Source organism: Oryza glaberrima, chromosome 4, assembly GCF_000147395.1.
Source record: "Oryza glaberrima chromosome 4, OglaRS2, whole genome shotgun sequence".
Lineage (NCBI taxonomy): Eukaryota > Viridiplantae > Streptophyta > Magnoliopsida > Poales > Poaceae > Oryza > Oryza glaberrima.
The window spans coordinates 26,216,574-26,231,552 of record NC_068329.1 but is presented as its reverse complement, the minus strand read 5'-3'; the positions used below and the strand labels follow the sequence as shown (position 1 = coordinate 26,231,552).

Below are 14,979 nucleotides of genomic sequence, written 5' to 3'. Positions count from 1 at the left end.
GGTAAATTGCTCATGCTATGCTCATATCAAATTCTATTATTTGCCAAACACAAATCATCCAATTTTTGGCCAGTTTTTCTAGAGGAGTACTGATCAAATCGTCCATATTACTTTGCCAAAAGATTGCCACACCTCATGTTAGGCAAGTTTGACCAAGTTAATTGTTTGGTTCATGGCCACACTTGTGGTATTCCCTTTCATTTCTCATGGTCTCACATGTCATTAACTCAAAAATGTGTGGCACACTCTTTATTTGCTAGCTAAAGTGTGGTTTACATTTTGTTGGCCATAACTTAGCTAAAGTGTGGCACAAAAGTATGACAAATGATTGTTGTATAGCATGCAAACAACCCCTTTATTGCGCAATATAGATTGCTTAATTTTTTGGGTCTGTTAATGTTGGCTCTTCTTCTAGAGACGCATGGGGACCAATGTATATATTGACACATTTTTCTAGAGGTGCATGATGTGTTGTGTGTTCGATTTTTTCTAGAAGCCATTGGTTTCTCTGGAGAAATGTGGGTGGAAGGCATGCGGGTGGTGGAGGATGGCATAGAAGGAGGATGATTTTACTTTTACAGTAGTAGATATATAGATATCTCGATTTTTCTAATATTGATATTTTGTAAGATGTGTTGGGATGCATACAATCATTTTAATGAACCATAGTATATGTTGACCTGTTTTTTCCAAGACACAAGATGTGTTTTTTTTTTGAGAAACTTGGGGTGATAGGGGTGTGCCGCAGTGGGAGAAGGAATTGCTAGATCACAACTTTCTTTTATGTTAGTAAAGATATTTTCCAGCTGTACTCCAATATTTTTCTGCTAATATTTTTATTCCTATATTTTGTTTCAATGGACCATGGTATATATTTACACGTTTTTTTTAAAAAAAGGTGCATGATGTGTTGCGTGTTTGGGATTTTTTTGGAAGCCGTCATTTTTTCCGGAGAAACTTGGGTGGTTTCGCGATCTTTGTTTCCTTGTGCCGCGCGCGCGGCGTGCCCAGGTGGCCCGCGTTCTTTGAACCTGATCAAGGAGTTCGTGATGGGCGACCACGCGCGGCTCATGTCCTTCTTGTGGTTCGCCATGGAGCTTGCCATGTCATCGCCGCTTTTCGCGAAGCTCTCCGCGCTCTTCTCCTCCGATGCCGCGTGCCTCGAGGGCCTGGAGCGCGTCCGTGGGCGTGGCCACGAGCGGCTCCGTGTCGTGGCGTATAGGCTCGGCGGCTTGCGGTACAGCTGGGCGCCACGGTTCCGCCTCGCCGTGCTGCTCCTCCTACGGGACAAGTTTCCCGAGCTGGTTGGCGCCATCGAGGTGGTTGATCCCACCGTGGCCCCAGTGGAGCGCCGGGCCATGGAGGAGCTGGGCTGCATTGTCACCACATCTCCTGCGCTATGCCTGGTGGTAGAAGAACCAACTCTGATCTTTATGCCATACGCGGACCGTGTCTTCTTTGAGAATTTGCTCATCTTGAACTGGAGCCCGGACAAGCTCGGGAAGATCGTTGTGCTCGGGCACAGTTTCAGCACCATGGTGAAGATGCTTGAGCTCAGCATTTCAAAGCAAGAGAAGTGTGGTGTCAATGAGCAGAGGGAGAAGGTGAAGAGGGTACTGGCAAAAAGCTATGTTCAGGAATTAGAGCTTTGTGCAGAGATATCTGGCTTATTCGATAACCCTCTCTTGGGAGATGAGTATCCTTATGAATTGAACCAGTACGACTACAATAATTCACCAGAGCAGTGTACATGCATGCACTGCGTTGCGCGTATGGAAAGCGGTGCTTTGATTTGTGCTCTTCCCAGCACCTTTTCAATTCATTTCTTTCACCTCGATGCTGAAATCGATATGGAATATTTGATACCAGGTTCTTTTGCAGCTCATTTCCTTTTTTTTCAAAGCTTAAGAGAGAGAGAGTGTGTGTGTGTGTGTGGGTGGGTGGGTGGGTGTGTGTGCGCGCGCGCGCGCGCGCGCCAATATGGATTGTGGCATTATGGTCTTCTGATTTGTTGCCTCTTTCTTCGATGCAGGTAATTGCGCTACAAGGGTCGGGAGCAATGTCAATGTCCAAATGGGCTATGATGCTCAGTTAGAAGGGTAAGACTACATACTGCCAAACGAATCATTTGGATTAGTTTTCCATGCTTATTTGTTTGCCTAGTTCTATGAATTTTAAGCTAAATGAAAGTATAATTTGGTTTCAAAAATAAAAGAAAGGATGATGCAAACAAGATATGTTTGCTAAAAGAAAGGGTTTCTTGTGCAAAAGGGGTTCTCTGTTTGAGTGAGATTTGCTTTGTACTATTGCTGCAGTGCAGGTTATTGTTTTGCTTCGGCGATTAACTCAAATTTGTCCTGAACAGAGAAATAAAAACAACATATTTTTGTAAAACATGTTTGTTGTTTTACTGCAGTCATTAACTTTAACAATTGGTTTGTTGCGATATGTCACATGTGAAGCATATGCCTTAATTTTTGTGGTATATTTTTGTTGTTCACTATTGATGACTTCAAAACTAACTAGCTGGGTGGCCCGCGTAATTGCGCGGCTAGCACCCAAACAAAATCATATATTTTTTATGATGTTACTTAAAATTTATAAAATAGATATCTCATTGTCTTAAGACTTTGAAAGACTAAACCTTATCATCCTCGTGTTTCTAATTATATAGTTTTTAAAAGTCACACCAGTTGCTACCCCTTATGTCATCTTCTTCTTTATTTACTTGCTCGATCTACCACTATTTCTATTCATTCTTCTTGGAACCTTTAAAAATTGGATTTTATAGTTTTTAGAGTTTATTGTCACGTTGTGTTTCATTTTTATAATTTCTAGATGTCCCGTCAAACGTTGCCATTATACTCCTCTACGGCCCGTCCACTGTCTCTTTTCTTTATTGTCATTGAGATTTTAAAAATCGAACATAATTATCGTTTGGGTTCATTTTTACTTTCTAGAAGTCCCGCCAAACCGTCAGCGGCTTTGTCATTGTACTCCTCGGCGGCTCACCCACTGGCTCCCTTCTTTATTGTCATTGAGATTTTAAAATTTAACATGATTATCATTGTTTTTTTTACTTTCTAGAAGTTCCGAACCTTTAAAAATTAGACTTGTAGTTTCATTTTTTATAATTTTTAGAAGTCCCATCAAACGATGCCACTATGCCCCTCTACAGCCCGTCCGCCGCCGACTCTTTATTGTCATTGTGATTCTAAAAATCGAACATAACTATGGTTGGAATTCATTTTTTTATTTTCTAGAAGTCCCGTCAACCGTTGGTGGCTCTGCAACTATACTGTTATACACCCCGCCTACTGCTTTTATTGTCATTGAGATTTTAAAAATCGAATATGATTATCAATGAGGTTTGTTTTTTTATTTTATAGAAGTCCTGGCAACCGCCTTACTCATTTGCTTCACAGCTTGCCTGACGTCCCTCCTTTTAATCGTCATTTAGGATTCTATTTGGTGTTTTATTAACAATTTTTGTATGGCGTATTAATACCGTTTTGTGTTCTTTTAATGCTTTTATTTTTTATTTTCAATTTCAGTTGTTTTAAAATTGTATTCCTACTTTAACTCTCTTTTTATTTTTCTATTTTTAGATATTATTTTATTTTTTATTCTAAATTTTAATTAATCTCGTATTGGGTTCTTATATGGATTTTTCTTTCAATATTGCTTATTTTTAATTCCGAATTTCAGCTAATTTTAAATTGTATTCCTACTTGAACTCTTCTTTTATTTTCTTTTGCTAATTTCGGATTTATTTATTTTTTTCTGATGTTTAATTAATCTCGTATTGGGTTCTTATATGGACTCTTCTTTTAATATTCCTTATTTTTAATTCCGAATTTTAGCTATTCTTAAATTGTATTCCTACTTGGACTCTCATTTCCTTTTCTAATTTTGGATTTTATTTTATTTTTATTTCGAATTTTGATTAATCTCGTATTGGGTCCTTATATGGAAACTTCTTTCAATATTGCTTATTTTTAATTCCGAATTTCAGCTATTTTTAAATTGTATTTCTACCTGGACTCTCTTTTCCTTTTCTAATTTTGGATTTTATTTTATTTTTATTTTTATTTTTGATTAATATCGTATTGGGTTCTTATATGGAAACTTATTTCAATATTGCTTATTTTTAATTCCGAATTTCAGCATTTTTTAAATTGTACTCCTACTTGAACTCTTCTTTTCTTTTTTTTTTCTTTTTCTCTGATTAATGTGGGAATTTTTAGCCCCCACAGCGAACGTGGTGCCTTCTTTTCGAGCTGTCTTAATAATATAATAGATTCCTTTCCAAATGAATCAATTCACCAGGTGGCATTTAAATCCTAGTGATGCATACATTGAGGACAGACACTTATATGAAGCTGAAAGCATAGTTAAAGAAATGCGTGAAACTATTTCTGATGTTAGGAATTCTACGCTATCACAAAGTTTGTTGATCACATGAAGAAAGATCAGAGCATTTGTTCTCACATCTCAAGCATGTTGGGAGCTCATGAATGCATTCAATTGGTTGTTTATGGCATTGGGAGCTTTGAATTTGATGTGAAGTCCCAATATCAGATTGCTTTTGCTCTACTACTAAAGGAAGACAATATATTCCCAATTAGTGATATCGAAATCTATGATCCATCACTATCTCCTGCTGATGTGAAAGCATGCTTCGACTTGGATCTACGGGTGCTCTTGGTTAATGAACAATGCCAAAGAAGTGTTGACAAGCCGACAATTTTCTTTGTTCCAGGACTGGCATTTGTTGGAAACCTCATTGAGTCAAATTTCTCTCCTGAGCAATTAAACAATATTATTCTAATTTCCTATGGGGTCAAGAATATCGGGGATAGAATTTCTGCCGAACTTGAAAATGGGAACATGGATTTACCAGTTTGAAGGGTTCCCCAGAATTGGAAAGAGAGAGGTTTATTTGGGCAAGCATAAATTATATTAATGAAGTCATTGTGATGGAAAATTTTAATGCCCACTTCTGGGGAGTCTCTGATATGAGATTTGAATTCCTTGATGTTGTTGCTGATGTGGACATGAACTCAAATTTGCCAAGTATGTGTTTTGCTTCCGAACATCTTCGATTTATACCAATTTACCTCTTTTTTTTTTGTTTTCATTACTCTTGTTTGATGGTGGAGCTGACTTTGCAAGGCTGACTCTTAAGGAAAAGTTTTTCCTTAACTTCAAATTGGAGCTGGAATATAATTCTTTCTTTGCTTTTGAGTACGCCTTCTTGAGACTTATGGGCAATATCTTGTTACTTAGTAGCATTCATTGTCTAGTGTTGTTACATGCTGAATCATGTACTGTTATTGTCTCTGTATTTTCAGCCATGTGTCTTATTTTCGTATGTGCTTGGAAGAAAGAATGTCGCGTCCATTTCAAGACGATCAAGACGATTGCAAGGATGGTAAACCTCAAGACTGGGCACATGAATTCCTGCACCGAATCCCAGCAATGCATCGGAAGATTTGGTCCCCTCCTCCCAAAGGTTGGATCAAGTTCAATTTCCATGGCATTGGTGGTTCCAAAGATCGTTCTGCTGGCATGGGTGGTGTATTTCACAATGAGGATGGTGTGCTCTCCTTCTTTATTGGTTCATTAGGTAACGTGGATCAAACCGTGGCTAGTATTGGAGCAATTGAACTTGGGCTAAAGGTCATGCTTGAGTACCATGAACCAGTTAAAAAGCTGATCGTTGAGGGGGACGATCTCACGGTGATACGTTGGTTCAACAGAGTCTCTCACCCGCCTGCAAGAGCGCATGATTCATTCCTACGTAGTTACTTGCACTTGACTTCGATGTCATTGCCATGTGAGGGGGCTGCCGTGCCTGCTGAGATATCCAAAGACCCTGACCATGAGAATGGTAGTTCTTCACATGATGCATCACCTACTAAGCCACCGAATGACGGTAACATCGAGAATGGTAAAGATAGAGAATCATAGTTCTTTACAATATTCTTTATCTGCTATTAAGCTCTCTGAAGTCTGTAACAGTAGGAATGGTTCTTTGCAGATGCTTCACCTGCTAAGCAATTTGAAAGGGAGTACATAGCTTGGCGGGTCGATGAAGAGGCTAATCAGGTCGCAATTGGATTGGCACGTCTAGGCAGTATGCTACCTGACCATCAGAATCGGGTAAAGGTACACAGCTCAACCCAGTGTGACTGTGAAATCCAAAGAGAAATGAGGAATGGCAGGCTACCAGACATCACAGTTGGTGAGAACCTCTCCATTTTGCCGATCCATTATGTAGCCACAAGTCCACAAGTGCTATTTTTGTGCATTATTAACGATCACCATATGCTACAGGTTTGCCTGTTGAGGAGCCAAGCTAATAAGGAGTGGAGGGCCTTGTCGTGTGGAACCAGCACTCTGATGCTAAAACAGTTTTGCCTGTGTCTGGCATTCCATATATTCTCAAATCTGAATGTATGTTTGAATGGTCCGATGAAAAATTTAAATTATGTGTTCTTTGGGGAAATTTTTATGTGCCTTTTGATAGTTCATTTGCAGATTCAATTGTAGTTTTTGGTATATCTTTTTTAAAAAAAAAAATCTTTCTACCAGGCCAGCTGAAGAATTGGCTGACCAAATTGTATTAAGAGTTGAAGAATTTACAGTATGGGAACATTACAATATCGAAATGAAAATGTGAAGACCCAGCGTTCAGGCGAAAAACCTGAACTCCGGAGGAGAAAATCAGCCTGTACGGTTATCTCAAAACAACTCGGCCTCCTTCCAAACAACAATCTCAAAATAGCTTCGAAAAGTTGCACTACCGTTCGTGATCATTGATCGAAAATCGAGCATTGTGTTCCTTTCACACCAACCAGCCTTTATACAAAGATAATTTGTTCTACGTATGCCTCTAGCTCGTCCGAAAACACAGTCTTGTGCTCAGTCACCAACCTGCTAGCTTTTAGGCTCCAGTTCGCTCTCGCCTGGCAGCAGAAAGCACACAATTGTCCATCCTTCGAGCATCCTCCACACTCGATTGGACGGACACGCTACAAACAGGTGATGGCACTCTTCCTGCATTGCTCGGCATTCCTGAAATTAGTGTGAAAAATGTAAACATATATAGCGGTCGGAAACACATCGTTTATACAAAAATGATTATCGGTCGATCTGGAATTTCCATATTTTATTAGTTTAACTATTTAGTGGCAAATGCAGTATGGTGCTAGAAGAAATTAAAAATAGCTAAATATAATATGTGGTTAAAAGTGAAAATGATTAGAAACTATACTATTTTTACATAAACGATACTCGGTGAGTCAAGAATTTCGCTAGCGTTTTTATCCCCAAGTAGGCGAAATGCTGCAGCTGAAGTTGTACCATGTGCCAGCAGTCAGCATCATATTATATCCAAGTTAATGAGGGGGTGTTTGGGAACTAGGGACTAAATTTAGTCCCTCTTATAAAAGTATAAGTCCCTATGATAAGTCCCTATGATAGGGACTTAATGTGAGAGGGACTAAAGTTTAGCCCCACTTTAGTCCCTCCAACCAAACACCACCTGAATATCTCCAAAAATAAAACTCCCATAAGAAAATCATTACTCTCGCTCCGACCAAAAATATTTAAATATTTGGTGCTTGGAACAAAGTTCGATCCAACTTTTAAAATTTTGATTATCAATTTTTTTATAGATATTTAGTTTAAAAACAAAATAAATAATATATTTGGATTTGCCTAAAAAAATACTACCATAATACCATAAACTTAATATTAAAATGTACTTTTTACGGTAAAGAGACAGCTTTATTGATAACTGAACGAAGGGATTAGATTCCTGATTCAACCAATTCAAAATCCGTGCAAGCACACATAGGGTCTGTTTGGTTGGTGCCCTGAGTAACCTGCCTGAGATTTTTATGTGCCTGAGAGCTACCTGAGAAACCAATGAATTTAGCCTGGTCAGGCAGCCTGAAGCATAGTCTGTTTGGTTGCTGAAATGTGCCTGACGAATACTCATCGGTTAAACTTATTGTAATTATTGTAGCATATACTGTTAATTAGGTACTAATTAAATGGACAGATAATAACCATCAAATTAATTGCATCTCTTGTTAAAGAAAATGTTAACATAAATTAGTGAGATAATCCCAGGTCCTAAGATGGACAAATGCAAGCACATTTGCCATGCTGATTTGATTAGTGGTTAAACACGTTGACTAGATACTCGCCTGGAGCTCAGGCCACCAAAATCGATGGCCTGACTCAGGCTAATGAAGCAGCCGGAGAGGTCAGGTCAGGCAAGCATTTGATTTCTCAGGTCTTCAACCAAACAATGCTCAGGCTAGGCTCAGGCTAGCTGTCAGGTCAGGCATATGAGTTCAAGGTAGCAACCAAACAGGCCCATAATCTCCCCTCCTAGCAAGATCTTGAATTCGTCGTCGTTTGATTAAGAGTATGTACTACCCTCTTAGCTTCTTTTCCTATTTTGTGCACTTGCACTCTTTGAAAGCATTGCATCGCACCTTTCGTTTCATGGACCGTCGTTGCCCCAGCCGATCTCGAGGGATTCTTGTTCTCGAGGGATTCTTGTTCGATTAGGACGCAACAACTTCAGCATTGTCAGTTTTCAAGATTAGCGGCGTATCATATGAATCCATCCCATTGCCACCCGAAGTCAAAATTTACAAACACATTCTAATATAAAATTGATTTTTGGAACTATAAAAGCATGAGCAAATCTTTATCTAAACATCAAATATTTAAAAGGGAGCACTACATTTAAGTATTTAACGGCACCCTATCTGTAACTTGGTGATGGACTAATAAGCACAACCATAATAATAAGGGTATCAATCAGATCATAATTTTCTTTTTCGTTTTATCTTCAACTACCGCTCATCTCATTTAATGATAAACACCAAAGTTATTTCCCCCCAACTTTATTCTCTGCTACACAAATAAAAATGAGATGAGCGTGGATCAAAGGCAGTACTCGCTTGCCATAATCGCGTGATTCGAGACATGCTTTCAGCGTTCAGCCTCCAAGCAAATCAAATCTGTGTGATTCATACACAAATCCTTTTTCCCTTTTCCTTTTTGCCGCAAGGAAGCAACAAAATATCTCTGACACACTCTGAAATTGTGACAGACTTGACAGTCGATGGAACTGAAAACGCAACCCCCGTGCCAAGACCATTTTCTTCCCACAGTCCACTGCGCGAGACGGGAGAGACGGCCGCGACACAAAGGAAGCCCAGGAGAGACGCAGACGCCCGCCCACAAAGCCCACTTTGCCCATGGCAACTTCCGCTTCACCGCCTCCTCCTCCTCCTCCTCGCAGTAGTAGTAACCGCCTCATCGCCTCCTCCTCCTCTTCGCTGCATACTGCATACTACTGATCAGCTCTTCCGTTCTCGCGGCTCCAGATCTCTGCAGGGTGACGGGGGAGATGGCGGAGACGGAAGAACCTGGCCAAGATCGACGAGTACTCCCTCCTGCTCCACATGGTGAGGGTTTTACCTTCTCCTCTCCAACTTTTTTGATTTGCTGCGGCTTCTTTCTCTTCACGCGGCGGTCCCGTGGCCAGGCCTGATCATGGAGGAGTTCGTGATGGGCGACCACGCGCGGCTCTTGTCCTTCCTGCGGCTCGCCACGGAGCTCGCCGTGACGTCGCCGCTCTTCGCGAAGCTCTCCGCGTGCCTCTCCTCCGACGCCGCGTGCCTCGACGGCCTGGCGCGCGTCCGCGGCCGCGGCCGCGGATGCGAGCGGCTCCGCGTCGTGGCGTACAGGCTCGGCGGCATGCGGTACAGCTGGGCGCCGCGGTTCCGCCTCGCCGTGCTGCTCCTCCTGCGGGACAAGTTCCCCGAGCTGGTCGGCGCCGTCGAGGTGGTGGATCCCACCGTGGCCCCGGTGGAGCGCCGGGCCATGGAGGAGCTGGGCTGCGTTGTCACCGCGTCGCCTGCGCTCTGCCTTGTGGTCGAACAGCCAACTCTGATCTTCATGCCCTACGCGGATCGCGTCTTCTTTGAGAATTTGCTCACCTTGAACTGGACCCCAGATCAGCTCGGCAAGATCGTCGTTCTCGGGCACAGTTTCAGTGCCATGGTGAAGATGCTTGAGCTCAGCATTTCGAAGCAAGAGAAGTGTGGTGTCACTGAGCAGAGGGAGAAGGTGAGGAGGGTACTGGCAATTCAGAGCTATGTTCAGGAATTAGAGCTTTGTGCTGAGATATCTGGTTTGTTCGATAACCCTCTCTTGGGAGATGAGTATCCTGATGAATTGAACCGGTCTGTCTACAATCATTCATCAGAGAAGTGTATATGCATGCACTGCATTGCGCATATTGAGAGGGCTGCCATGATTTATGCTCTTCCCAGCATCTTTTCAGTTCATTTCTTTCAGTTTGATCCTGAAGTTGATATTGAACACTTGATACCAGGTTCTTTTGCAGCCCATTTCCCTTTTTGTAAAAGCTTAACGTGGTGCCTACATGGACTATGTTGTCTGATGACTTGTTGCTGCTTTGTTTGATGCAGATAATTGTGCTACAAAGGTCTGGAGTTATGTCAATGTCCAAATGAATTGTGATGCTCAGTTAGAAGGGTAAGACTGCATACTGACAAAACAATTAATTTGGACCAGTTTCCCATGATTATTTGCTTGCTGAATTCTGTGAATTTTAAGTAAACAAAATGATGCTTTGGTTTAAAGAAATATTTAATGAAGGATAACTCAAGCAAAGATGATTACACCATTTTAGGCAGCTTTCTTGCGTGTACCCTAAAAAAAGGGTTTCTTATGTAAAATGGGCTATTTTACCGTTAAGTGAGATTTGCATTAATTATAGTATTGCTACAATGCATGTTCTTCTTTTACTTCAGTGATTAACTCAAGTTTGTCCTGAACAGAGAAATAAAAATGACTTGGCAGATTGCTGCAGCCTGCAGCACCTGTTTGTTGTTTTATCAATCATCGACTATGTTTCTAGGCCATCTGTTTTATGATTTTTCACGTGCGCTAATAATTTTGTGGGATGTATTTTGTCGTTCGCTATGTTGACTTCACAAATTAATTCCTTTTCTAAATGAATTAATCGACCAGGTGGCATTTAAATCCTAGTGATGCATACATTGAGGACAAGCACTTACAGGAAGCTAAAAGCATAGTTAAAGAAATGCATGAAACTATTTCTGATGTTAGGAGTTCTGCACTGTACACAAAGTTTATTGATCATGTGAAGAAAGATGAGAGCGTTTCTTCTCACATTTCAAGCATGTTGGGAGCTCATGAATGCATCCAATTGGTTATTTATGGCCTTGGGAGCTTTGAATTTGATGTGAAGTCTCAATATCAGCTTGCCTTCGCTCTTCTTCTAAAGGCAGATAATATATTCCCAATTGGTGACATTGAAATATATGATCCAGCACTCTCTCCTGCTGATGTCAAAGCATGCTTCGACTTGGGTCTATGAGTGCTTTTGGTGAATGAGCAATGCCAAAGAAGTGTTGACAAGCCTACACTTTTCTTTGTTCCAGGATTGAAATTCGTTGGAAATCTCATTGAGTCAAATTTCACTGCTAAGCAATTAAATAAGATCATTCTAGTTTCCTATGGGTTCAAGAATAGTGGGAAAAGTATTTCTGCTGCACTTGAAAACAGGAGCTGTGGATTTACTGGTATCAAGGGTTCCTTAGCTTTGGAAAGAGACAGGTTTCTTTGGGCAAGTATTAATTATATTGATGAAGTAATTGTTTTGGAAAACTTTGATGAGGAATTCTGGGGAGTCTCTGAACTGAGGGTTGAGTTTCTTGATGTTGCCGCTGATGTGGACATGAACTCAAATGTGCCAAGTATGTGTGTTTTTCTTCTGAACTCATTTTTTTTTTCGGTACTCTTGTTTGATGGTGGAGCTAACTTTGCAGGGTTGTCTCTTAAGGAAAAGTTTTTCCTTAACTTTGAATTGGAACTGGAATATAATTCCTTCTTTGCTTTTGAGTAAGACCTCTTGAGACTTAAGGGCAATATCTTGCTACTTAACATTCGTCATTTGATTAGTGTTTGTACATGCTGAATCAAAATTTAGGTCAATAAGACTAATTATGTAATGTTCTTGTGTTTGTGTTTTCAGTCATGTGTCTTATTTCCATATGCACCTGAAAGAAAGAATGTTGCGTCCATTTAAACAAGATCAAGGCGACTGCAAGGATGATGAACCTCAATTCTGGGGACAGGAGTTCCGGCACCGAATCCCAGCAATCCATCGGAATACTTGGTCCCCTCCACCCAAGGGTTGGATCAAGCTCAACTTCCATGGCACTGGCTGCTCCAAAAATCGTTCTGCTGGCATGGGTGGTGTATTCCACAATGATGAAGGTGCACTCTCCTACTTCATCGGTTCCTTAGGTAACGTGGATCAGACTGTGGCTAGTATTCAAGCACTTGAACATGGGCTAGAAATCATGCTTGAGCATCATGAACCAGTTAAAAAGCTGATCGTTGAGGGGGACGATCTCACGGTGATATGTTGGTGCAACAAAATCTCTTGCCCACCTGCAAGAGCTCATGATTCATTCTTACATAGCTACTGGTACATGGATTTGATGCCGTGTGAGGGGGCTGGTGTGCTTGCTGGGTCATCCAAAGAGACTAACAATGAGACTGATAGTTCTTCACAAGACGCATCACCTGTTAAGCCACTCAATGACTGTAGCAGTGAGAATGATAAAGATGAGTATGACGGTTCTTTGCAGGATGCATCACCTAGTGAACCACCGAATGACAGTAACTGCGAGAGTGGTAAATATGAGAACAGTGACTCTCTACAAGATGCTTCACCCGCTGAGCTATCTGAAGTCTGTTACAATGGAAATGGTTCTTTACAGGATGCTTCGCCTGCTGAGCTATCTGAAGTCAGTAACAATGGAAATGGTTCTTTACAAGATGCTTCGTCTTCTGAGCTATCTGAAGTCTGTAACAATGGAAATGGTCAGGATGAGGACGGATGTTCTTCATCTTCTGAGTTTGTGATCCCTCCTGGATGGGCTCAAAGGGAGTACATAGCTTGGCGGGTCGAAGAGGAGGCAAATCAGACCGCAATTGGTTTGGCGCGTCTAGGCGCTGCGCTACCTGACCATGGGATAATGGTACACCTCTCAACCAAGTGTGACTGTGAACATGGAAGAGAAATGAAGAAAGGCAGACCAGACATCACATGGTGAGAAGCTCTTCATATAGTTGATTCATTCTGTAGCCACAATTGCTTTTCTTTTCTACAGTATTAACGATCACCATATGTTACAGGTTTGATCATTAGAGAGGGCCGTTGTTTGAGGAGCAAAGCTTGGGCTAACAGAGAGTGGAGAGCCTTTCTCATGTGGAACCAGTCGCTGATGCAAGAAGTGGTGGCGCAATCCTTTTGTAATATTTTGCAGATTATAGTATGTCTATGTTAGCATGTTACCTGCCATGGATTCATAACGATGAGAAAGAACCAATGATGCTAATACAACAGATCCAGGATTGACATCTGTTTTTTTTTTTTAGTCACCTATGCGTGAGTATCTCCTTGTGTATTTGCAGCTTGTGTGACTTGTTAATATAAACATGCTACAACATCTTGGTTTTTTATTTCAGAAGAACAGTGGGTTTAAACTTTTTACTCCTTTGCTAGTAGAAAGTGGCTTTGATTCTGCGCGGACTAGCTGCAGCCTGCAGGTTATAACCCTGACGTCACGCTATGTTGAGCTCCCAATGGGCCTAACATAACGGCATAGTGGGCCGTTAACGGGCCTCGTACCTGTACGGCCGAAACGGATCGGAGTAGGAAACCAAAGGAAACAGTACACCCAAGGTCCCTCAACTTGTCATCGAGTTACAAAATAATCCTTGAACTGCAGAACCATATATATGATGTCTTTAATTTACAGAACCCTTCCCTTCTCTTTAGGTCCCTAGGCAGTCCCGGTTTCGTCGGACGTAGCGGCTGAGTCAACGTGAGACCCACGCGGACCCATATGTCAGTATGCCACGTCATCACCCTCTATCCTTCCCCTCCTCTCCCTTTCTCTCTCTCTTCTCTGTCTTCTCGCAGGCCGGCCGGCGGGTACGGAGGAAGCCGGTGGGGCGAAGCGGGAGAGGAAGAGAGCGACGGCGGCCGGCGACGACGCGGGAGAGTCCACAGTCGCCGTACAGCGAGGGGGCGGGGCGGCGGGAGAAGGCGAGGTGGGGGTGACCGCGACGCAGAGAACGAGGCGAGCTCGGAGGTGCGGAAGGAACGCCAGTAGACGGCTCGGGCACCGGCGATGCTCGCGACCAGATGAATGGGATGGTGCCGCGGCCAGCTGTGGGCGCTGCGGCCGACGGCGGTGCGCACCGCTCTCCGTCGGGGCCGACGGCGCAGCGCGGCATTGGGGCGCCGTGGCCAACGGCGGTAGCGCGCGGCTCTCCGTTGGGGCCGACGGCGCGGAGCGGCATGGGGGCCGCCCTCAGGCATGACGCCGCCCCGGATCCAGCCGTCGGCGGCGGCAAATGTGGCGAGGGACAGCAGCAAGAAGATGGATGAGATGGGAAAGAGAAAGAGGGACGACGCCGCCCTGGATCCAGCCTTCTCCGCTCGCCGCCGCCTCGCTGGCTACGTGCGCCGCCGCTCCGCCTCATCGTCGCCCCACTTCGCCCGCCGCCGCCGCCGCCGCCCCGCTCCATCCCACCAGCTCCGTGCGCCGGCGCTCCACTGCTCGGCTGCTCCCATGGGAAGATGAAGAGGGACGGCGCCGCCCTGGATCCAGCCTTCTTCGCCCGCCGCCACCTCGCCGGCTGCGCGCGCCGCCGCTCCGCCTCGCCGTCGCCCCGCTCCATCTCGCCAGCTCAGTGCGTCGCCGCTCCACTTGCTCGGCTGCTCCCATGGGAGAGAGCCGATAGATACAGAGAAGAGAGGGAAGGGGAAGAAGAGGCTAACACGTGGGGCCCACGTGGGTCCCAAGTTAAGTCAGT

The 14,979-nt window shown here is 43.2% G+C and overlaps 2 protein-coding genes across 4 annotated transcripts; both read left to right on the top strand.

The window, feature by feature from the left end:
• The first annotated feature begins 5,325 nt into the window (after positions 1-5,325).
• On the top strand, positions 5,326-6,365 carry LOC127770139 (uncharacterized). Its single transcript, XM_052295805.1, has 3 exons — positions 5,326-5,953; positions 6,044-6,247; positions 6,340-6,365. Exons 1-3 carry the CDS (start codon positions 5,326-5,328, stop codon positions 6,363-6,365), a joined length of 858 nt encoding a protein of 285 aa, XP_052151765.1.
• Positions 6,366-9,820: 3,455 nt separating this feature from the next.
• LOC127770474 (uncharacterized) lies at positions 9,821-13,707 on the top strand. Of its 3 annotated transcripts, none has more exons than XM_052296209.1 (6): positions 9,821-10,429; positions 10,527-10,593; positions 11,092-11,840; positions 11,927-11,985; positions 12,119-13,204; positions 13,291-13,707. In XM_052296209.1, exons 3-6 carry the CDS (start codon positions 11,832-11,834, stop codon positions 13,301-13,303), a joined length of 1,167 nt encoding a protein of 388 aa, XP_052152169.1. In that variant the 5' UTR covers positions 9,821-10,429; positions 10,527-10,593; positions 11,092-11,831; the 3' UTR covers positions 13,304-13,707. The 3 variants fall into 3 exon arrangements, with proteins under 3 accessions (XP_052152169.1, XP_052152168.1, XP_052152167.1); XM_052296208.1 differs by having other exon boundaries at positions 11,913-11,985; XM_052296207.1 differs by having other exon boundaries at positions 11,092-11,985.
• The last annotated feature ends 1,272 nt before the right edge of the window (positions 13,708-14,979 follow it).